Source organism: Chenopodium quinoa, unplaced genomic scaffold (genome assembly GCF_001683475.1).
Source record: "Chenopodium quinoa cultivar QQ74 unplaced genomic scaffold, ASM168347v1, whole genome shotgun sequence".
Classification (NCBI taxonomy): Eukaryota; Viridiplantae; Streptophyta; class Magnoliopsida; order Caryophyllales; family Amaranthaceae; genus Chenopodium; species Chenopodium quinoa.
This window is the reverse complement of record NW_018745684.1, coordinates 5,079,951-5,104,942: the sequence shown is the minus strand read 5'-3', so window position 1 is coordinate 5,104,942 and position 24,992 is coordinate 5,079,951. Positions and strand designations below refer to the sequence as shown.

At 34.0% G+C, this 24,992-nt stretch overlaps 3 protein-coding genes and 1 pseudogene across 7 annotated transcripts; 3 read left to right on the top strand and 1 right to left on the bottom strand.

Moving 5' to 3' along the window:
* Positions 1 to 3,288: 3,288 nt before the first annotated feature.
* LOC110717693 lies at positions 3,289 to 7,095 on the bottom strand (annotated as a pseudogene).
* Positions 7,096 to 10,026: 2,931 nt separating this feature from the next.
* On the top strand, positions 10,027 to 11,112 carry LOC110717976 (F-box protein At3g07870-like). The gene has a single exon (XM_021896778.1). It carries the CDS (start codon positions 10,027 to 10,029, stop codon positions 11,110 to 11,112), a length of 1,086 nt encoding a protein of 361 aa, XP_021752470.1.
* Positions 11,113 to 12,487: 1,375 nt separating this feature from the next.
* Positions 12,488 to 15,038, top strand: LOC110717819 (F-box protein At3g07870-like). 5 transcript variants are annotated; one of them, XR_002510804.1, is made up of 3 exons: positions 12,488 to 12,844; positions 13,101 to 14,463; positions 14,594 to 15,038. XR_002510804.1 is itself a non-coding variant. In XM_021896598.1 (2 exons), the coding sequence occupies exon 2, from the start codon at positions 13,270 to 13,272 to the stop codon at positions 14,350 to 14,352; it is 1,083 nt and encodes a 360-aa protein (XP_021752290.1). In that variant the 5' UTR covers positions 12,488 to 12,844; positions 13,101 to 13,269; the 3' UTR covers positions 14,353 to 15,038. The 5 variants fall into 5 exon arrangements, 3 of the variants coding, with proteins under 3 accessions (XP_021752290.1, XP_021752291.1, XP_021752292.1); XR_002510805.1 differs by having other exon boundaries at positions 14,583 to 15,038; XM_021896598.1 differs by having other exon boundaries at positions 13,101 to 15,038.
* A 3,516-nt stretch (positions 15,039 to 18,554) lies between these two features.
* Positions 18,555 to 24,482, top strand: LOC110717697 (protein FAR1-RELATED SEQUENCE 5-like). The gene is made up of 3 exons (XM_021896461.1): positions 18,555 to 19,118; positions 20,353 to 20,888; positions 23,925 to 24,482. Coding segments are annotated over exons 1-3 (732 nt in total). The 5' UTR covers positions 18,555 to 19,117; the 3' UTR covers positions 24,120 to 24,482.
* The last annotated feature ends 510 nt before the right edge of the window (positions 24,483 to 24,992 follow it).

The window sequence follows — 24,992 nt, the reverse complement described above, 5'->3', positions numbered from 1 at the left end:
AAGAAAGTACAGCGTCCTGTACCCCTGTAGAATTTATGGTTAAATATAAAACCCCATAACTCCCCCCCCCATATGTTCATACTCAAGGTATATACGTTCCAAGAGTTTTGGTGCATATCCTCTTATACTTTACGTGATTTATCAATTTAACTTGTGATTACTCCAACCAATCAGTCAAGAACAAACATAACAATCATCAACACATATTTCCACTCCATTCTTATAATAAATTAGTGAGCACATACGATTTATTTTAATTAAGGTTCCTTGCCTAGTTTTGTGCACAAAATTACACGATTACTACCTTGGTGCATAAAATGCACTAATAACTTGCTTGACTCAATCTCAACTTATGTGAGTGAGTAATAAACTAACTTCCTTGACTCGCTTATTTGTTGTCTCCTCAGCAATCTGCATTGTGGAAATCAAAGCAAGAAGATCACACCTCTGCTTGGCTTCAGACGGTCTCTTTCAGCATTAGGCCAGATAATGAACGCTCAGACATACCGATGTGTGTTGTGCTATATCAGCTGGGTGTTACATTGTTCTCTGTCTCGACGCCGTGTTCTGCTTGTTCAAGGGTTTTTCCTGGGGATATTTTCGGTGATCATGCGGTGTCGTGTGCTGGTATTGTGGGTAGTAAACATCAGCATAATGTTGTTCGGGATACCCTTGTTGATGTTTGCTATAGATTTGGGATTTCAGCTGAAAAGGAGGTGGACATTGGGTTGTCTGGAGGGAACGACGGGGCCCTCAGACCTGCAGATGTGCTACTTTATTCCTGGGACCGAGGATGGGATATATGTGTTGATGTGACAGGGTCTTCTCCTTTGACACGGACTGGACTATCCGACTTTGTTCCTGGACGGGTTGTGGCTGATGCGGCTCATCGAATGCGGGTCAAGTACGAATCCAGTTGTTGGACAATTGGATATGGTTTCCTCCCCTTCTCCTTTTCTTCACTTGGAGAATTAGAGAAGGAGGCTGTTGCGTTGCTGAAAAGGGTTCGGAAGTTTTCGGCGGCTCAAGATATTGGGGTACTGCTGCTCATATTTTCACCAAGATAGGTTTTGCTATAACTAGAGGAGTGGGGGCCCATATTGTATCTCGGCTTTCCACTAATTTTCTATAGGTTGTATAACTTTGTCTGTTTTTGAGATATAATAATAATGAAATCTGCTCTACTCTGCTGACCCCTGCTCTACCCAGAAGCTTAAAAGAATAGGGCCTTAGTAAGTTTTGTTCCCTCTTTTTTTTTTTACCTAAAATTCTTCTTTCTATATATTTTCAATTTACCAGAATATATTCAAAGCTTAATACTTAAACAAAGAAAAAGGATGTCAAAGACTTCACAAAGGAAAACAATGGGAATGTATTAAAAAAAAAAAAAAAAAAAAAAAGGAAAAAGGAAACAATGGGAATTAGCAAAGTAGTGATAATTAGATTCCTTAAAACAAGTTAATTAATGTGGCAAAGCATGTCCGTCCACCAAAAGCCTAACTTGCCGTATCTACAAACAGAATAAAGGCCAGGCTTTATGGACTTGAGATAAAGTGGTGTTACAGCTCATGCCATAATTACATTAGCTTCAAATACAACATACGAATATATTATATTTTAATGATTATACAGTTTATAATTGACTTATTTTTTTTCAAGTAATTAAATATATTTCTTTATTTTTGATATAAAATAATATTATCAATATATTTTATTTATCCATTTTAATTTCATTTATATAATTTAAATTTTATTTTATAATTTCTCAAAAAATATTATTTTTATGTTGAATTAAAATTTTCAAAAATTATATTTGCATTGCAGATATTAAAAGACTAATTTGCCCATTTAATAATGTAAAAAATGAAACAATATACTATTTTATCATTAAAATACTGTGTTAATCATATTGTCAACTAAAAAAGAACACGGAAAATATATTTTAAATGTCTGCATCCACTTACACAGTGCCAGATCATAGATCAAAAGAATAAAGCTAGCCTTGAATTTTAGGGTAAGAGTCCTCTTAAAAATTAAGGTTTGCAATTTTGTAAGGAGTAATAAATAAAGTTAAAGGACCTCCATACAGGGGTGTTCAAATCAGATTTTCAATCGGTGTTAAATTTTTTTATTTCATTTTTTTTTTTTTTTTGAATAAATCCAATCGGTGTTAAATGATTTACTCCCTCAATCACAAAAAGTATTTTTCATTTAAGCAGTAATTGTCTCACAAAAAATTTAAATAAGAAAAACTTTTAAAGACGGTGGGAGTATAAAGTAACATTATATTTCTCTAATAACAAATCAATTTTCTTTTTTTATTATTTGTTTTTAAAGTGGCACCTTAACTCCTCATTTACATTAATCAACTAATTTATACTTCGTATTAATTTTTCAAGAAAAAATTGTATCAAAATCATGAAAGAATATGACATACAATACAAATACAATACAGTTTAGTTAATAGTAATAGAATAATAGATGCATGGTTTAAACTTTTGGGCGTGATTGTTGATTGTTTTGTTAGGAAAAATATCACTACACAATGTCAGTCATACGTAAGTAAGATGGCAAGAGTATTTCAAAATTAGCATCAAGGTCCAAATCATTCTGGTGCTAAGGAGCAATTACAAAAGTTAACAAAGAAATTTGAACAATTTTATCAAATCTTGCCAAGAGTTTGTTGAGCCAACTTCCTTCAATATCAACTGACAAATAACGATACACCTGAAGATGTAATCTTTATAGGCCATGGCGCCATGTATAGTTCACCTTAATTCATACAAAGTATGCACATATTTGATTAGTTCAAATTGGACCTGATTAGTCGATTACATAAGAACGAATCCGATTAAATCAGTTAGACACAAGGTTTCAAAATCTAAAACTATTGAAGTTCTGGAAAAATAAAGTCCAACTCAGAACTCAGAAGTCATTTTTTTCATACATATTAAACATGGCCTACGAAGCACTTGGCTGCTAAACAAATATGCTTGAGAAGTTTAGAAGTCTGGTACAAACCTTCTATATAGGCCAAATTCATATACAAGTTGAGAGGCTCAAATATTAACAGAATCTAACTGTAAAAGAAAATTTACACTGAAATATGAAGTGACAAAACCCAAACAAAACAGAGAAAATTGTAATTCTGCTTGTATGCAAAACCAGCTAAAAGAAAATGAGAGAAGCATAGAGTAAGAATCATTCAAAGCACGATGTGATTATATATCGTACATTAATATTATTAATAAATCAAATTAATTGCTGTTCACAAAATACTAAGTACACTAGAAAATTTTCAGGAACTGTATTGGTCTGAATTATTCAATTAATCCAGATGCAGTAGTGCCATTTCAAAGAGAGAACATGTCTGACAGATGCAGAAATAATAGTGAACAGTTCCAAGAAACACTTTGCTCTAGGTGTATATATACAAAGTATTTACCTAAGCCGGAATCCATAAATATGAATTGATGACCTGACCAGGAGGAAGCATGATCAGGGTTGAATAACTTGCAGAGAAACAACTTGCAACATTGCGATTATAGCTGGATCCTGAATGCAATCATGCACTATGGCCTCTTACATCTCGGAAAAGATTTATCTCTTTGCAGAATCCAGATCATCATCAGACACGCATGCAGTCATCATCTTGCTCTGTCTAACTGGAAGACACATTTCCGGTACCATTCAATTCTTGGTCCGAGGAATCATAATTTATTAGAGGATCGCATACAGAATCGAGGGATGACTCAAGAGTCTCACTTTTAGTGAAATGAAGATTTACAGTATCATTTGCATCTTCTAATGAATTTTGAGTAATTGTACTGTGGTTCTGCTTGTCTGAATTACCATACAGTGCTATATGCCTGTAATAGAGCTCCAATTCCTTCTCAGCAACAGCAATGTAGTGTCTCACAGTTTCCAGTGACTGCTCATATTTGGATTTTTCCAAGGCCTGGGAACAGAAAAATTAAGAAATAATGAACCCACCAACGTAATATGAAAGCCTACTTCTGAGGTTCCAAACAAATGCATAATAGTACCAGATCATCTTCCATATCTCATGAGTCATGATAAGAATACATCTTTTTAGTTTTAGTCTTCTCAAGATTCCATGTAAACCTAATCAGATTGAGAAGATTTGCGGCCGAAATCCCTGATACCTATTCTAATCAAATTTCCAAATAATGATATAGCTAGAAGGCTGCGATCAGAAGATATATACTACTCCCCATGACCAAAAAAAAAAGAGTTTAAAGAATGCATCAAAATATGTTCGTTGTGGAAACACACCCTTTTCTTGGACAATGTATCAATGGGTGACATGACTTCTGGCTGCACATAGTTCTTTCCTCTGTAGAATATAGCCGTGTCATCTCCGATTATTTGTATACCTATCCCACCACTCAATCTCTCTATTTCTTGCACATATTCATGAATTTGGCCTGGTTTACAAGGCTTAAAGAAGACTTTCACTGTTTCATGTTTCTTCCAATGCATATGCATGTTGAGAATGACACCACCGAAAACACCTCTTCTACCAACTGGAACATAATTAGACCTTTTCTGAGCCATCTTCTTAAAATAAAACTTCTCCTCGCCATTAAGCTTATGTGGTTGAACAACAGGACCCTGAACCTTCGGAACTTCATACTTTTTGAGGCGTTCAATCAGTAAAGCCTCTTTGATTTTTGCCTGCACGGAACGAAAGAAAGGATATTATCTGTCAATGCCAAATAAAGTTAGACAATGAATAAGCTACTCCTGCCCAACCATGAACTTTTCCAAGATTCTAGATGAAATGGAGGTGGGGGACCAGAGGAATGAAAGACAATATGCTGCTCTACAAGATTTGAGGTAAGGGAGGATTGGAGGAGGGATAGATAAAGGAAGAACAAAGAAAGGGCAGCCAATCAGAAAATGAACCTAAAGTGTGCTAATAAAATGCAAGATGATGAAGATATATTTCAGCCAGGTCAAAGAAGCAAAGAACCACAAAATTCTTTATACCTCTTAAAATAAAGTTATACTCCGTACAACTATTATAGGATATGTCCCAAACTGAAAGTTCACTCTCTTTCGGAGGGTTGTAGAGGCACATGCATTCTCAAATATGTCCCATTGATAATTGGTTGGAGTTTTGCATGCTAAGGGAAAATATTCTCATTTGGGCACTCTTATTATCCATGCTAATGTTGGGGTGGAGGAAGTAGTAAATAATGTATATTCTTTAATCTAGAAAAGCATGGGTAACCTTGCACGGTGGAAGAGGAAAAAAAGGCAAAGACAAATTGAAGGAAACAGTCATCTCTGTAAATCATTCAATGAAATAACGCAAAAGGAGTAAGCCAAAAATAATAAATCATAAATTTCCAAAGCATCTGTACCACTCTGAATGAAATGGCTCTGGCTCACTGGTAGATTTTTTAAACTGAGATGGAATCTCCAATTCTCTGGCTACTTCTTCTAATAGTTAATGTTAAAAATTGAAATTTAAATTGATGATATACAATATGGTATAGGGCATTAGTTTGCAGTTAAAATTACAAATCTAAGCAGAGTATCAATTTATTATTCAACCAATCTTCCAGGTAGAAGTCCCGCCACTCAAATGACAAAGAAGCAAACAAGTAAAAGAAAGCCAATAAGCAGGGAAGTTCATTTGCAGTAAAAACATGCATGAAAAGGGCACTTCATCATCATTTAGAGTACATTATTAGAAGCCATTTAGCACATACTACATGCACTACAGAAACCTTTGCCAACCAATTTGGTATAGATTATTGTGGACCATACTACTTAGAGTTTCACGATTCTTCTGGGGATTTTATAGAACTTTTTTTTACTATAAACTTTTATTTTCTTGAAAAAATCCTACATGGGTTTCTCTAATAACTCAGAAGGTTAAACCCACACAGAAGATACCAAAAGGATGTATAACATGAAAAATCCTGTGCAAAAGATGCACATACCAAACAAGATTCAACAAAAAAAGAACAAGAAAGACATTTGCAGAGCTTAGTAAGCAATACTCGATGATAACAAAAATACCTTTTCCAGCTTATCTTTGATCCTATCCTCAACGTTAGCAAACTTTTGCTTCTTTCTCTTAACAGTGAGACGCCGAGGATCCCTCCTATTAGCTGCGTTCCTCTCTTTTTTCTCTCTCAACCTCTGCATCTTGAGCCTCTTCTTTGTCTTCCACTTGTCTTTCTTTGGAGGATCTACTTCATGTACTTCGAATTTAGGCTTTCCTTGAGATATAACCAAATTCACTGTGCCATAACTGAGATTTCGAGAAACTAAAAAGTAATTCGATGGGTTTAAAAAACAAAATGGTCGAGGGTTATGCACTGTCAACCTGGATGGAGAAGAAAGAGGTAAGAAAACAAGGAAAGTAGAGGGTGATGCTTTTTAGAGAATGAGGATTGAGAGGGAGAAGGTACCTAGGAGAAAGATATTCCAATTGGGAAGAATTCAATAGTGACACAGAGAACATAGCAGCCCGTCTGAGGCAGTGAAAGCAAGAGCTTGCCATGTGAGACATGGAAAATGGACATTATCCATCTACTGCATTGTCATGTTCCTAATCAAGTAATCTTCCCATCCTCAAAACTGTATTATCCATCTACTGCATAGTCATGTTCCAAAGCATCCCTGTCCCTCTCAAACTTCTCACGCAACCATACTACCAACAATCAATCTGTATTCAATTACAGGCCCGTCCCTGAGACTTAATTTCATATTCAATTATCTCCAAAAATACATGATTTTAGGGATGTTTGATTCAATAATCAAATTACGCTCATAATTTTCTTCTCTTTTGGATATGATGTTTCATAATCTAAGAATTTACGAACCCTAAACTTAAAGCACTGATAATTAAATTAGATTAGCTCAAATATAAACCCTAGATTGTGAAATTGATGTGATGATAACAACAACAAACAACTTACCTTAGAAGCTGCTTCAATGGGGGATACTAGAATTAGATTCAACGGAGAACGCTTCAATGGAGAACGTTGGGTGCGCTTCAATGAAATACAAAGTAACTCAGAGAGGTAGGAAATAGGAACGGAGGCCTTTAAAAGCCACGACCCGCCATAGTTATAATATGGGTTAGATCCGTCAATGGGGTGGGTCAGACAGGTGGGCTTTATAAAAGTTTTAAGTAATCCAAACTTTCAGTGATTTACTCTCAATAATCTCAACTTACATTTATTAGGGAGCATTATGAACTTTTGGGTTGATTTTCTTCCACTAGGTTGATTTACCAGTAACTTAAACAAATGGTGAATATTATTTTGTAAAAGCCATGTGTGATGTGTCACAACATAATTGGTCCAAATTTTTTTTTTGTAAAACAAGAAAAAAAAATAATTAAAAACCCTTCCCAACCACCATCCTTCCTCCCCTTAGCCCCAACCCCCAGCTCGACCGAAATTCGCCCGCCTCCCCTAACAACCGATAACAGCTGGTTGGCCCCTCCCTACCCCTAAAACCACTCGGGCGACCCACCTACACCATCGAAACTACCCCCCTTCCCCCATCCCCAAAATAGCTCATCCCTTCTCAGGTCGATAAAATCGCCCCTTCTTCCTTCCCTCGTCGTTGAAACGGCTGATTTTTTAGCACCCTCAATTTGAGATTATTGCCAAGAAATCAAATGTAGTTGTGTTACTCAAGGTTTTTGTGGTAGATTTTTATAGATTTTTTTTTTACAAAAAAAATAAATAAATAAATGGTAGTTATTGTTCTCAAAGTAATTATTATAATGGTAGTTGTTGGTAAAATTTTCTTAAATTTTCACAAAATTACCCTATATCTAAAGTATAATACTCCCTTTGTCCCTTTTATTGGATACATTTTGACTTTTACACGTTTGTCAATACACCTATTTGATTATTATTCATTACATACTTTTTAAAATTATAACGATTGAATATTAATAGAGCATTCGTTGAGATGAATCAAACATGATCTCACATGACTCTTTTACTTTTGTGAGTAAATATGAAGATTATCTAATACTCTCTCTATCTCAGAATACATGACACAGTCAACATTACACACATGTCAATGCACTATTTTGACCAGCCCCACCACCGCCGACCGTCACTACACAACCGGAGACCCCAACTGTCGTCGGATTCCCTTCCTTCACCGGCGAAACCACCGGCCGTCACCCCCACCAACATCAGCCCCCCCATAAATCCCCTTCCCCCTTCCTTCTCCCCGAAAAATCACCCCCACCCACCACAACCCTCCGCGAAAACGCCTGCAATTGACGGTTTCCTGAGCAGCGAAATTGTCGGAACTTCACCAACGAAACTCACCGGATTCTGCAGGATTTCAGCCGGTTTCTTGAGCCACGAAATCTTCCGGACAACCACCTGCGAATCTGCTGAATTTCGCAGCGATTTCAGCCGATTTTTACGCAGCAACACCACCGGAATCTGCTGAGGTTGGGTTCTTGGTGAGGCTAGGGGAGGGGGTCGGTTCTGGCGGGAGGAGAAAGAGGGTGGTTTCAGGTGAAGGGCTAGGTTAGGGTGGCGCTGGCGCTGGCGGTAGGGCTGGGCTGGGGCTGGTTTCGCCGGATTATGCGAGGGCAGGTGATGCCGACGGCTGGGCAGGTGGTGCCGCTGGTGGGGCTGGCTGGGTTAGGGGGTTAGGTTTTTATTTTATTTTTTAAATTTTTTTTTAAACCAATACACAGCTGACACGTGTACGTGGCAGGCCCCACTAACGGTTTTCATCCAAAAGTCCGTTAGTGGCCAAAATTTTGGGATTTTTGTAGGTGTTATAATAAAATTTCGAAATGTTTTGGTGTTATAATCAAAATCGGGTTTTTTTGCAGGTGTTATTTTCTAATTTTCCTTAATAATAATAATAATAATAATAATAATAATAATAAATAATTATAATAATAATAATTGTCTTGTTGTGTGACACATGGACGTTCTTAGGAACGCCTTTTAATGTATTAGTATAGATTATGTTGATTATTACACTACTCACACACTCTCTTTTGACTATTTATTGTGACTTATATGTAATGAATAATGTAAGATTTTGTTAGAATTATCTTGTTTTGTCATTTTGTGCTTTCAAAAATTTCAACTTCATTTTTACTTTTTATTTATTTAGAGTTAAACATATTAACGACCAAAATTCTACATTGACGATTGCGAAAAAATTAACTTGGTGTCATATTAAGAGGTAAAATTAAAAATTAATTAGAAACATGACAATTATTACACACTCTCTCACATTCATTAAAAAATGTCAAGCTAAATTCTATTATACTGTAGGAGTGTAGGTGTTACTTCATAGTATTATTTTTTATCGTATAGTAAATACCATGCATCCTTAAGTCTTTATAAACTGATTATGATATATGTCATCCATTAAACTAAGCTTAGTCTAGTGGAAGGGTAATTAAACCTACTAACCTATTCCTTACTTTTAGTTTTATAGTATTAAACTCGTAAATAATAGACCAAAAAAAACTCTGAGGGTTGAGGTCTAAAGGTGTCAATTCGGATGTCTGGGTCGAGTTTAGTGAAGTTGAGTCGAGTCGAATCTATTTTAAACTTGAATCATGCTAAATTATTGTGTCCATGTGAGTTAAAATCTGAATCGGATAATTTTTTGGTTAGGTCAGTCGAGTTAACTTTTGACACTATTGACGTCTAATTGGAGTCCTTCTCCATACCTTTTAAGTAAAAATTAATATAAAAATGTGATCATAAACCTACTTTTGTTCTGATTGATGGTGTGATCCAAATAAAAATGTCTCACCTAGCCCTTCCCTTGAACTGCGACACAATCTAGTATGAAATCTTTATACTCGTATAATACTTGTACGAAATAAACAAAGCATACATAAACTGTACAACTCGCTAGCACGATCATTGACTTCGTCGCACATGAAAAAAGGTCACAGCAAATTAGTAGTTGACATGTAACTAATACGAAGTATAATGTTTGGTCTCAACTGCTAGAACATGCATTAATTTAGCTATGAAAAAAGTTGAATTGAATCAATCTTTTTTTGAAGTTGTACCAACATCGATCATCTTAGAAATATTGTCAAGACTCCCGATTAAGGCATGCCTAAGTTGTAAGCTTGTTTGCAAAGATTGGTATCGGATCATAGTCAGTTTTGAGTATGCTACTTTACGCTCTTCTCTTCGCTTCTACGTCACAATATTGCTTCATGGTACATTCTCTAAAGGGGAGAATGATTTCCTACTGCTTGATCTCGACGATTCTTCAAAGATTGGTCACATGGGTGATCTTAATGTAAGTGTTGATGCTATGATTAAGTTTCAACCCGAACTTATTATCAACCCTCCTCACAAAGTACGTGTGATCAACGAATGCAATGGGCTAATATGCTTGAAGCCTAAAGCTCATAGGCCTTACATTATATGTAATCTTCTAACCGGTCAACAAGTAATTGTTGAGCAATTTCCTAGACCACCTTGTACCGTCGTGGTTTATGGGTTGGGTTGTTGCCTTGTGTCGCACCAATTCAAACTCGTTAGACTCCTCAAGACGGAGCAAAGTTGTGTAGTCGAAATACAAACACTCGGCACCAATGAATGGAGAATTATTGGTGGTGACAATGCTCCACAATTTCACCTCAGCGAGAGTTGGGCTTTCTTTAACGAGTCACTTCATAGGTACTCCTATGTAGACAATTGTATATGGTCATTTCATTTTGGAAACGAACAATTTTCACAAGTTTCATTGCCCGATGATATGAATGCACAACGTTTTGGAGAAGTGGGTGTTTTTGATTCTTGCCTCTATTTTACTTCCGCATCACAAGATCATCGCGAATGTGAGATTTGGGTGATGAAAGTATACGGCGACAAAGGTTCTTGGGTGAAGCAGTTTGTCTTTCTAAAGGAATTTTATTCACATTATATGCCAATATTGCAATTAGGCGATGGAAAAATATTAATGTCTTATTGTAATGTTGGCATTGGTCACGGTCTTAGAGTATGTGATGTTGAATCTGGAAGATATAGAAGAGTACGAGTTCTGGAGATTTCTGATTTTGAACTACTTTTATGTAATGCCAAATTTTCCAAGCTATGAAGATGCAATTGCCCATTAGAAGTGAACCTTAAGAAAATGATGGATCCTAAAGCCGAGTATCACAAAGTGCAAGTTCTTTACTTACTCGTATTTTTAATTTTTTTTAAAATTCTGTAATTGTTGTTCTTTAATTTTTTTTTCTTTTCGTAATAAGATGAAAAAAATGCATAATTTAAGCGCACTTGATGACATATCAATATACCTTAACACTTATGATGGAGGAAGTCTCAGTATCTCAATATGAGATACAAGACCTGTATCTCAAAATGGCAAATAGGTAAATATAAAGACCTTTATGAATTTTTTTATAATTTTTAATGTACTATTTTTTTGGGTTTGGTCTTCTTCATAATCTGCAGATTTGCTCCATTGTCATTCCCCTCCATTTTCATCTCTTTCTTGCTCCTTCCCAATAATATTGTTTCATCTTGTAAACCACCAATGTTCACCTTCATAATTCCGCGCCAAATTAAACGAAAATCCTAAGAAAAATAGAAAAATTAAGGGCATGGTTAACCCAAAAGGTATATATGAGTGTTAATTTCCTCCATTGAAGCCAATTGTCAAGTTCCATTTCACCGTTGAAGCTCTTTGTTCTCCCATTGATGCTGTTCTGATTTTTGTTCCTCCATTGATGATGTTCTGCTTTTGCTTGAATACAATGATATTCTAGACAATTTTACAATTTTAACCCCATCTTATTAGCTAAAATGACAAATATACCCCTTTGAGATGCATGAATTTTCTCCTTATGATGAATATAGCAATATCTTTGAAATTTTTTTATTGGTTATGATACTCCCTTTGTTCTTTTTTATTCTACTCACTTTTCATTTTAAGGCACATTTTTTTTTTTTAACACTTTGTATTATTCTATTTATGGCCTTACCATCTTACTTCTTTATCCCTACAATAATTACACATTTCCATACACACTCTCTTACTTTATCCACCTTTTCCTTACACAAACTCTCTTTTTGCATTCTCTCTCTTACTTTATCTTACACGCACTCACATTTTTCAACAATTTCTTGAATTGCGTATCTAAAGTAAGCGAGTAGAACTTACAAAACAGAGATAGTATATGCAAAATACCATTAAACCAGTAAATTTTACTATTGGATGTTCTAGTGCCCTAGAGGTATATGTCAAATCTTCTAGTATTATACATGAAACATTTCACCAATGTATGTTTATCTCTTCTCTCTTTCCTATTTTGACAATGAATTGTGTTTTTACTTTATTTAAGTATTGGAAGATTTGTAACTCATTGAACAATTAAGTGCTTAGATCACTAACTAGGATGTTGTTCTAACTTAAATTTAAGTCTCGAACTTTAAGTTTAAACCAACATTAATGTCGTTGAAGATGCATGAATATTAGCATAGTTAGGAGAATATTTTTTCCCCAATTAAAAATTCCAAGTTAATCAGTATAATCACACAAATTATGTATCACGGAGTATCTAGTACTAGAAATTGGAGGCGTATTTTTTTACGCGGTAGGAGAACTCCCCCTTGACTATTTTGAAGAATAGCAAAATGCCCTTATTACAAAAAAATATTACCCTTTAATTCTACTCTTGAAGTTATTTTGATATTTTCCACCCACCCCAAAAATAAAAATAAAAATCTAAGCTTAGCTTCACTCAAATGATTAAATCACATTTGGAGTACTTGAACTCTGAAAATGTTTGATCCACTCATCCACCTGCTAGTTACTGCCTTACTGGGTAAGCTGCGAAATTATCATATGCTGCAATTCTTTTTTTGTGTGGATAGATTATTTCTTTCCGAAAATTGGATATTGTAGATGCACACCAAGTGTTTGATAAAAAGTCAGAGTGACTTTCAGACAATTTTTAAATTTAATGTTCAGAATCTTCATAACTTTGAACCAATCTATGTATTGACTCTTCTTTTTCTAATTTCATTTCTATCATCTATTCTTCAACAGCATCAAATATTCAAACTTGTTTTTAATTGCAGAGCATTGGAAACTTTGGAGGATCTCATTGCTTCATAAATTCAAAGGATTGCAGGTTTATTGAACAACCCATTTGTTGTTTTTGTATTATCTTTATTTCCCATTTTTCCAAATCTTTTATATGTTGAGAAATTGGCTGTTGATTTATTGGAAATTTTGGTATTGATCACAATGATAATAGAGCTTGTGGAGGAATTGAATTCGAATCGAACCACTCTCGAGGATATCCCATCTTCAATTATGTGTAATATATTGTCAAGACTCCCAACTAAGGCTTGCCTGAATCGTAAGATTGTTTGTAAAGATTGGTATAAGATCATTACTGGTTCTGAGTTTGCTCATTTTCGTTCTTCTTGTTCGTATTTCTTTGTCTTGCTTTATGGTAAGTTGGATAACAAGAGGAAAGATTTTCTGCTGCTTGACTTAGACAGATCCTTAAAGGTAGATGAGATGGGAAATCTTTGTGTTAGTGATGATTCTTTGATTAGGTTCAAATCTATAGTAAACACACCCCATGATGACTTGTATGTTGTTAATGAATGCAATGGGGTTATCTGTTTGAAATCTTGGGGGCAATGGAGTCCTTACATTGTATGTAATCTTTTAACTAGCCAACAGGTGATTGTTGAACAATTTCGTGAGCCGTCTTGTTCAGTTGAGGTTTATGGGTTGGGCTGCTGCCCTGTGTCGAACCAATTCAAAGTTGTTAGAATCCTTAAGACAATGGAGAGTTATAGGTGTATAGCTGAGATACAGACACTCGGCACCAATAAATGGAGAACTGTTGGTGATGCTCCAACATTTCAGCTCAGGAAGAGTGGGGCTTTCCTTCATAGTTCGCTTCATAGGTACTCTTATAGGGACAATTGTTTATGGTCATTCCATTTTGGAACTGAAAAATTTTCGCTTGTTCCTGTACCAGATGATATGAAGAAAGAGCTCTACACCGAAGTGAGTGTCTTCAATTCTTGCCTTTGTTTCAGCTCTATGTCTGAAAATTGTAGTCAATGTGAAATTTGGCTTATGAAGGAATATGGTGTGAAAGATTCTTGGGTGAAGCAATATGTCTTCCAGGTTGACTCTCATCGTATGCCTCTACTGCAATTGGATACTGGGGAAACACTGGTTTCTTATAGAAATGGCGTTCGTCTTGGAGTATGTGATGGTGAATCTGGAAAATGTAAAAGAGTGCAGGTTCTTGGACTGTCTTCTTACAAAGTGGTGGCATGTGCAAACAAATTTTGCAAGGTTTGAGGGTGCATTTAAGTTTTAACCTTTGGTAGATTGGAACTGAAACTCAATAAATGGTTAATGAGCTGTATTACATAGACCATAAACTAAGAAGTGATGCATGTACATTCATTGGTAACGTTCCTCACTTGTTCATTTCTCTGATCAAAATAATTTTGACCGATTTATCAGTTTATGCAGCACAAGGCCTCCCTTTCTAATATGCTGGCATGGCAGTCCTGATCTTTTCTCAGTTGTTTAACAGGTAGAGCAGTTTGATTACTTTGAGCTTTCTAAAAATGGCATCATCCTCGAATTTTAGCATCTTCAACAAGCAAACAAATCCACAATGCAAAGATATCTGTCATAAAGCCTGGCACCAGCAGAATGAAGTTGCATTGAAATAAAAGCGCAAACAATCAGTATGGCCTCATAGTTTTGTGATCCAGTTATTGAAATAATCTCCTAACATCATTGATTTTCATTTTAAAATCTCCGTTTTAACTGGACTTGGTTGAGCTGGAAGAACTATTAGATGATTTAGATCTATTTGCATTTGTCTATATTTTATTCAATGTACTGATATCTTGTAACATTATATATTCTTTACCTTCTGTTTCATAAAAAAACTGCTGCTATCAGCAAATGTTTGTAGGATGATGTATATTGAACAAAATTCATTTATACATTCTTTGATTTGTTATAAAATAGAGATATACTTGGTTTTCTGCTTCGACTGCTTGGAATACTTTTATTATGAAAAGATTGGTATGCAAAAGTGCTAAAAATTTTATGAATAACGAGTTCTCAAGAAGTTCAACAAAATTCTTTAATACAGTCGAATACTCAGCTAAATACTCTATGATTCAGCTCTAAAAGTTGGGTGATTTCAATGTAATAATCTGAACCTTAGTTCAATATAAATGGACCAGACTGACCAGTTTCTGAAATCCTCATACAACCCCAAGATGGTGAGGATTGTATACAAACTACGTACTCCATATAAGACTAAATTTCAATTACATTAATGCTTTCTATTTTTCTAAGACACTCTAATACAGTAATACATTGTTAAACTGTTACTTTAAAAAATTACTCGTATGTACTTGTATATTTATGAACGACAATGATTATCAAGATGTATAAAATCAAGTACTGGAGTTTAAGTAGAATGAAAAATCTAATATCATCGACAATGAGTTAGATTTCATGAGTTAGATTGCAACTGATGCTGGATGCATACATTAAATCAATTCATTACGTCTCTTCATGAACAATCTACCTAATTAGATCACTATAAGGTCTATAACGTTATCACATTTTTGGCAACGATTTCGTAACAACTAGGTTAGGTCTCGTGCCATACACGGTAATTTTTAATAATTGTTTCATATTAACATTACATTTAGTTATAAAATAAAATTTTGTCTAAAATATTATGCTGAATTTATGAAAGAGCCTGTTAGCCAATATATTTTCTTTAAAACTACTTTTGGCTACACATACCTCTATGTGCACCCGGGTGTATATAAAAAGTGATAATTGACCACTGACAAGACATGATTTTAAAATACGCATTTGTTAATATCAAGGTTATTAGGATCGGGATCCTACCTTGAATCGATGGGGGGAGGGATCGAATTGATAGAATCGGATCGTAGGATCGTTAGATCCTACTTAATAACGAATAATATTATATATTATGCAATAAATTGACTTAAAAACATTTCTTCTAAGGAGTTTCAATGCTAAAAGACATTGGTTTGCTTAATAAAGATCGATCTTCATTTAGCTTTGTCTGTATGGTAGTTAGAAGATTAATAACACAAATTTAAATTGATAATTTATGTGGAAATTTGTCAAGAATTAGACCTTAACTATGACAAATTGCAAGTTGTCAATTGATAAAATCATATTAATGTCTCGGATTCGCTAATTTATTAGCGATAATTATTGAATACATTAAATTTAGGTGCATATAACCTAATAAGTAATAAAAAAATATCAATAATATCATAATACTAAAACAGACACCATGAATAACACGTGTTATTTCTTGGTGCTGTTTTTTCCCTCCAAAACACATTTTTCTTTTTCTTTTTTTTGTTCATCAAATCTTCTTCAAATATATTTACTACATTATTATAATATATAACCTTCCTATTTGACCACCATATGTTTTTGAAACACTAAAAAATATTCACGCCATTTATATTATAGCAAATATTTTAAAATTGTCATCAAAATAATATTCTATATATCGCTAATATATATATAATTTCAAATTAAATCTTCAAATACATTCAAATCAATAATTTATATATACTAAAGTTAAATTAGGCATGACACATGTCATTTCATGATTAAAAAATTTCTCTCCATTTTTTTTCTTTTTTTTTCAATATTTCGAGAAAACAATTTAGAATTAAAATATATAATATATATTTTCCAGTTTGACAATCAAATTTTTTCTATACATATACACTCAACTAGAATATTTTTTCATATTCTTTCAATTATTTTATATTTGTATGTATTTAAAAAAAATGAACAAAGATTAAGTAATTATTAAATTAATACTTTTATTTAAAATTATTCCTATAATATTATAATTTTTTCCTTTGTTTCAACTTTACTATTTTTGCAATAAAGTTTATTTCAATTTTAAAAAAATCATTTTGGTATTTTATATATATATACAAGTATATCATTTTTTTTGTAAGTGGTATTAATAATAGCATGGCCACTGCATGGGCATTAAACTAGATTTTATTTTTTAATATAAAATCTCATAGACCTTATTTATTTATTTTAAAATAAAGTCTAATGTTTCGATAACCTTGTCATTGGTATAAGTATAAAAAATAATGGTGTACGTACCATTACTGTTGAATTAATATTGCAATTTGTTACAATATACACTGAAAAATTTAGTAACAAACGTGCGATGCACGGGACTTAATCTAGTATCAAAATAAATCAAAGTCTCATATTATAGTGAAATGTTGGATTGGATTGTAGGATTGTAATAAAATCGCAGGATCGTGTTGAGATCCTACCACTCATAATTAATATCGGAGTAGGATCGTAAGATCGTACAAACTTTAAGATCCTACCAAAGATCCGGATCGATCACGCAATTTTGAATCGTAGAATTGTAAGATCCGGATCGGGATTTTAATAACTATGCTTAATATTCATATATTTTTGTATATATTTGATTTCACTAACAAATTGCATTGGTATCATATATTAACCAAATGAATTTCTTAAAATGTAGGACATTACAAATTATGTTAAGAATCTGTTTGTTTTTTTTTTTTTTTTTTCCTTTTTCCTTTTTTTTTCTTTTGTGCTTAAATTTAAAGTTGTTAATTTTTTTTTTGGAAGGATACATCAAATCTTTTATTTTAAGTAATTTTTTAATATTTGATATTCGAATGACTTTCTTGGAGCTTCTAATATATAATTAAATAAAAATAATAAAAAAAATAGAATCCTTATTGTAATATTTGACACAAATTCTATAAAAAAAATCTAATTCATTTTTTACTTATATTTATATAGTTGACAATATATTATGGAAATATACATCAAATCTTTTATGATCTTTTATATATGTATAAATTTTTTATCTTTAATTTATGTATTGTATAAGATTTGTTTCCAAAATTTTTTTTTTTTAAAAAAAATAAAAAAACTAAGGACACACTAGAAAATGACACGTGTCATTGCTGGTGTGTCTTTCAATATATAGTTATTATTATTGATGATTGATTGATTACTACTCCATTTGTTTTTTTAATATTAAACCTTTATCATTATGCCTTCTTAGGGGTGTAAATATGCCGAGCCGAGTACTACCTTGTACATGTACTAGTTCATTTAACATAGGTGAGTCCGAGCACAATTTTGAGCTTACAAGCAGGCTCAAAAATTTGTTCAAGCTCGGCTCATTTAGTACATTGTATGTTCGCAAATGGTTGTGAACAGCTTATTTATTAAATGAGTTGTTAAATGACCGTTTCTTGAACGAGCTTAATAATAAACGAGCTTCTCTATAAACAAGCTTTGTACTTTTGACATTTGAAAATCTCAAAATTAACATAATAATTAAATCTTAATTATAAATTTAAGAATCAAATTAACAATTGTGAATAAATCAATAATTCATGAATATAAATAAACGAGTAGCTCATGAACATAAATAAACAAGCTAAGTTCATGAACTTATCTGAACAAACATATTTGTGTTCTTATTCAAACTCATTTATAAACGAGCTTCAAAATTTGTTCAAATTCGGCTAATTTATTAAATAAACGAATATGAACGAGCTTGAACTGAGCTCGAATCTAAGTAGTTTATTGATCGGCTCGCTTCATTTACACCCCAATGCCTTCTTAACCAGTGTTGCAAGAAAAAAAAAAAAAAATGCATTCATGGTTGTCTTCTACGTGTCAAAAAACTAGCACCTTTCCAAGTTTCCATCTTAATTTACTACGTATATATACATTTTCCCTCTTTTTAAAACCCCATTATCGCATAACTTGCACGGCTGCTGCCTGCTGGAGTGCTGGCTGCTCCAATCCTCACGTGACCTATCACGTGCTATGCAGGACCAAACATCCCCTGTTTTCTCTCTCTTCACCTCCTCTCTTTCTCTCTCTAAACCAACATTCATCCAACGTCTTCCCTTCAAAACCAACCAATTTTTAAATTAATTTCATTGAATTCGTTGACTCACGCAATTTTCAATCTTTTCTTCACCCTTTTTCATTCACAGAATCAAGTAAGTAATTCTTACTTTTTTGCAAATTTCTGGGATTTTTGTGTTATTTTAGGGTTAATTTCTTTATTTTAATTCTTTATTATATTTTAATTTACTACTCATACTACGATAATTCTAGGTTTTTTTGGGTAATTTTGGTTCATGTTATGTTTAATTATTGTTGGGTTTGTACATATTATTGTTTGATCAATTTATTCTGTAATGAAGAATTCATGGGTTTTGCAACTGTATTGATTATGAGTATCATTAATATATAGTATTTGTTATTTAGGTATCTGGGTTATTTTTAGATTGATGGAATTTATTTATTTTTTTCATTAATTGTTTCATTTGATTTGTTGTTGAAGAAGATGTTTGTGTATGATAATTTTATGGTGGAGCTAATAAATTGTCTTCATTGTTGGGAGATGGTAATTAATTTTGTAGAAGTATGGTGAGGGCTTGTGTCTTGAAAGCCTGTGTCTTGTCATTATGGTCGGTGTTATTTTGTACTCTCTCTGTTTCTGAATGTTGTCCATGTTTGCTTTTAGCATGATAGCGTTGTACATATTTAAAGATCAACATATTGCACTATATAAAATTATGAAAAGATAATATTTTGAAACCACGTTTCGTCACAAATTTAATTAGATCCCACGTGAGTATATATATTATGTAAAAATTGATGAATACTTATAGTTAAAGTTACTCTCTTTTAATGGAAAGTATGAAGAACACTTATGAACAAAGGAAGTACTAAAAGAGATGCTGGTAAAATCGTGATCAAGTAATTTTCCCCATCTAGAATTAAGACTCGTTTGTACGGATTAGGGATATCTCGGAAAACATTGTCATATCTCTTGAAAATTGTATTAATTTAATTCAGAGAAATTTATTTTGTAGGCTTTCTAATATGTTGTTAGTTGTTACCTTAATGGAGTGACGAGATTGGAAAGGGCTCAACTATTATAAAGTGTCCTTGAGTAAATTCATGCTATGTTGTTAGAAGTTTAGCATTAGGACAATATGATAATTATATTCGGATGGAAAGAGTATATATCATAGAGAACCACCTACCTCCTATTGTAGATTGCAGCTGGATGGTTTCTATGAATACATGTAAATCTTTAGATAAAATTAGATTTAACTTGAAAATTCATAGTGTGTGCTATAATCGCCGCTTCTACATTGCTTCTACATTATGCATGGTCTTGCTTTTGTAATTTATTAATTTAGAGAGTTGATTGTGATGCAGTGGATTTTGGGGTTGATGGAGATGTTGATGGTGAAGTGGTGGGAAGTTCCGCGGATACAGAGGGCAGGGTTGGTGATGAAAATGATATGGGAGGAAGTTCTGTTGAAGGGGGACAGAGCCAAGATGATAAAATGAATGAGGAGTTATCTGAAAAGGAAGTTATCCCAGTCGGGGAACCAATAAATGAGCCTTTTGTGGGGCAAGAGTTTGAATCAGAGGCGGCTGCTCATGCATTTTACAACACATATGCTACACATGTGGGATTTGTAATACGAGTTAGCAAGTTATCTCGGTCAAGACGTGATGGTACTGCTATTGGCAGAGCCTTGGTTTGTAATAAAGAGGGTTATAGGATGCCCGATAAACGTGAAAAGGTTGTGAGGCAAAGAGCTGAAACTAGGGTTGGATGTAGGGCAATGATTTTGGTGAGGAAAATGAATTCCGGTAAATGGGTGATCACAAAGTGTGTAAAAGAACACACTCATCCTCTAACGCCAGGAAAGGGGCGGAAAGATCTTATCTTTGAGCAATACCCGGTAAGTTCTTGGCTTCTCGCCTCATCTATTCAATTTTATTAACATTGCCATTACTTTTTGATTAGCTTATTTTGGTAGCATATGATGTAAGAACACCCTAATTAATTCATGTAAGATACATTATTATGGGGCTATCTAGGTTTCTTATCTTTTGCATGTCATCCATCATCTGTTAGTAGCAATAGTATTATTAATTTGTAAGAAACATATTGGCAATTGGCACTGATTAATATGCTCTCGAAGTACTTATTCTGTCCTGTGCTGAAGTATTCATCTGGTTCAAGGAAGAATTCTTTCAAGTACTCATCTGGTTCAAGGGTTTTGCAAAGTTAGAAACAAAACTAACCATTATTTTATTTTTACCTTATCTATGGGAAAGAGAGGGGGGTTGGGGGAGGGATGGGAGGGAGATGCTTGTTGCTTGATTACCTTCACTTGTGCTGGATGTTATCAAGATGGAATTTGGTTTATTGTTAGCTTTGTCTAGAGTGAGCTAATGTTTGGATGAGAATTGAGCTTGTTCTAATTGTGGCATTGATAATCTAGCTGGAAGGAGCAGTTGTTCCGTCCCTTATTTAATTTTTCAGAATTGCCTTTAGCAGTCTTGTTTTGAAAATCCCTTTTTTCTTTTTTTTTTTTTTACAAGATTGTTTTGAGAATCTTGAAAGTTGAATGTTATTTGGGATTTGAGGGAGATCAGTATAGGGAGTATATGAGATGATGTGGGCGAAATTATATGGAATGGCATGAAATCAGGAGACAGAACTTCTGATTCTGATTTGGTGGAAGCGTGGAACTAAGAGCAGCATGATAAATATTAGCATATCCTTTGATAATGGAGTTTGAGATGCCATTCTCGAAGTTATTGTTTGAAGGTTGCTATAGCACTGAAGCAGGCTAGAATCGATTGGTCATTATTTGGGAAGTTAGCCATGAAGGTGTGGGACTTTGCTAGGAGTTTCAATTTCTTTAAACTGGCTTATGTAAAGAAAACTGTGAACGAAGTTAGTATTTCACTATCTTGGAGAATGAGTGGGAAGTTTAGTGGTAACTGGTGAGGAAATATGGTGGAAGAGGGTCCTAATGAGCTTCTTGTATTCTTGAAGATATCTAATATGAATGGTTTTCCTTTTTTTCTGTCACATAAACAATAAAACTCCAGTACTTTTTTTCCAGGTGCGGAGATGCATTAGCTAGCATAATTGAGGCCTGTCTTGTTGCTGTAAATGGTAGGTTTTTAATTGTATCTGATTTTGAAAGGCCTTTCTGGGAAAACGATTTTAAAAATATAGAATTGATTGTGTGGATTAATAGTTTATTACTTTGTGCAACAAAGAACTGTATTGGTGCCATGTTATTTTCTGCAGCAATTTTGAGTCTTATATGTGGAAACCAATTGAGACTGGTACAAGATTTTTAAGATGCCTAGATCAATGTTAGACTCTGACAGATGTGAAACTACCAGTGTCCTGGGGTTTATGCCATGTCATTGCCAATAAATCTCTGACAGATGCTGGGCTTCTTTGTTTGGAAGTGTAATTTTGGTATTAAGACACGCTAGAAAGATCTGATGAGGTTTGGACCACAGAATTAATATGCTTGGAACTGAAATGATAGTGTTATATCTGAAGGCCAGAGTAAGTGTTTTTCATACGGTCATTTTGCTTATTGCTGTTTGCTTGTGTGCTGTGTTACTTGGAATTGCTTAAATCACTGAACATATGGTGATTATATGGCATCAATTGGATTTTAATACCTGGACAATCCAATGTAAAGGAGAAAAAGGATGGTAAGAGATGGAAGGTGAAGAAAAGCATGGTTTAGCATGAATTAGGATAAGCTTCGTGATCTTTATTATGTAGACAAAAAAAAATCTCATAGGTCTTGGTGAGAAACTTGGGAAAGCATATGATTTCTGGATGATTCTTGATATCTTTTTAAGTGGCAGCAGACATTAGTTGGATGGGTTAGAATAAATAAAAACTAGTATGTCAAACTGCTACTACAGTACAGTGTTGCATTCATTTTGGTTGTCTGAACAAAAGTAATGCCCGCGAGAAAAAGGGGGAAAGGGACGGATATTAGGGTTGTGTTTATGGGAGGTGCATTGCTATAATCATGTGCAATTATGGGGTTGAGGAGGATGTGTTTTTCATTTCCAAATTCAATTTATGCCAGTCTACTATTTGGAATTTTTTTGTCCCCTGCACATGTAATTGTGCAAGTAATATAGCTATGACAGGTTTTATCTTTTACCTATGCTAAGTAGCACAAGAATTTAATGGCCCGATTGTTTCATATCTGCCATGGCCCATAGGATTCTATTTTTCTACTTGCTACCGGGAAGCATAGGCTGCCAGATAAAAAATGGGTTGATGCTTTTGATAAATTGGCCAAGTTAGCTTACGTAGGATGCTGGATTTAGAGCTTAGAACATGGGCCATAAAGATGGGCGTTAAATGTACAAATTAAGCTTAGAGTCTGCCGGGTTTTTGACCTTTTTGCCAGTTTTTGACTTGGATAGGCTAAGGGTTTTGATTTGGAGGAAAGGGTGGAATGGGATGTTTTGGTTAAAATAGTTCTTTTCTATCTGACAGTTGGTTGTAGTGTTTGATAATCTAATTTAGTTGGGTTTAGTATATATGATGTATATATGGTCTCTCGGAGGCCTCATGACAATAACAACATTATTGGATTAAATGATTATTTACTGAATCTTTGTATATTATTTGTCTTTGATAAACCAATCCTTTTTCTTTTTGCCTGCCTTAGTGAGGTGTGAACTGAGTATAAGTAATAAAAAGGACCCATTAGTTAAACTCTGATTCATCATTGGTGTTTTGATGGCTTCTTTTGTTTTAATTATTGTTTCATTTCAAATGTCATGCTTTAGGCTTATGAGCATAATCTCAAGAACAGTTGGGTCTATGTAGGAATACTCATTTCAGTTTCTAAGAAAGAGAAAAACAAAGAGAAAAGAAAGTGTTGCAGTTTGGCTTTGTCAGTTTGTTTGACAATTGTGGTGCTGTTTTGCAGAATGAGCATGATAAAATTCGGGAATTATCCCAGCAGTTAGCTGTTGAGAAAAAGCGAGCTTCCACATACAAAAGGCATCTCGAAATGGTGTTCGAGCACATCGAGGAACATAACCAGAGCCTTTCGAAGAAGATCCAAGATATTGTAGGCAGTGTTAGAGAATTTGAGTCGAGAGAGAAAGAGAACTGTAGATAGTATTTGGTGCTCTCTTACTTTTACAATGTAGGTGATATCCAAAGATTAAACACTTTGGAAATTTGTGTGCAGAAATTCTGTGAAATGAGGCTAAAATTGTGAATTTTTTTTTTTTTTTTTTTTTTCCTTTTACGGGACCACATTGTTTTTTAGAACAGCCTTGTTGATTCTTAAGCTAACAATCATTTTTACAGCATGGGTAGCTTGGAACACTTCTGAATCATTATAACTGGTGATTATTGTAAGACTGAGCTCCTCATGCTCCCCTTGTTCGATAAAGAAAATGCATCTCTGTGTAATGTGGACTTGGCCCTTGAATCGCCTGTGAAATTTGAGATCAAACAGAAAAGCCACATTCCTCAAGTTTTTTCTAAGCAAACTTTCACTCTATTCACCAAATCCTTTGGTAATTTACTGAGCTAGCTTATCGCAGTGCAACATGCATGATAACTGAAATAATGTGGATTAAACATCTTATAAACCTTAATTGGTCACCCTACGACGGTTTATTGGCCAAAAACTGTCGCTGGCTAACGAAAACCGCCTTATTTTTCAAATTTTACGACAGTTTTATAGGCACCACTTCTTAGTAGTGAATCTAGTGATGATAGCTGAAATTGTGTGTATCAAACATCTTAAATAATGTTTGTGGGGGGCTCTCTTTCATTTTAAATAATTACCGCACTTTCTTTAAATATTTGAGTGACACTACTTTGTCACAAATTATGTTTGTGGGGGCTCTCTCTTTTTTTTTTTTTTTTCTTTCTAGATCTTCTTTTCATTACGGCACCCACTAGATCCCTTCAAATCCAATTCCTATTTCACTTATACTAAGTATATTCTTATAAATTAACATCTAAGCATGAAATTGAT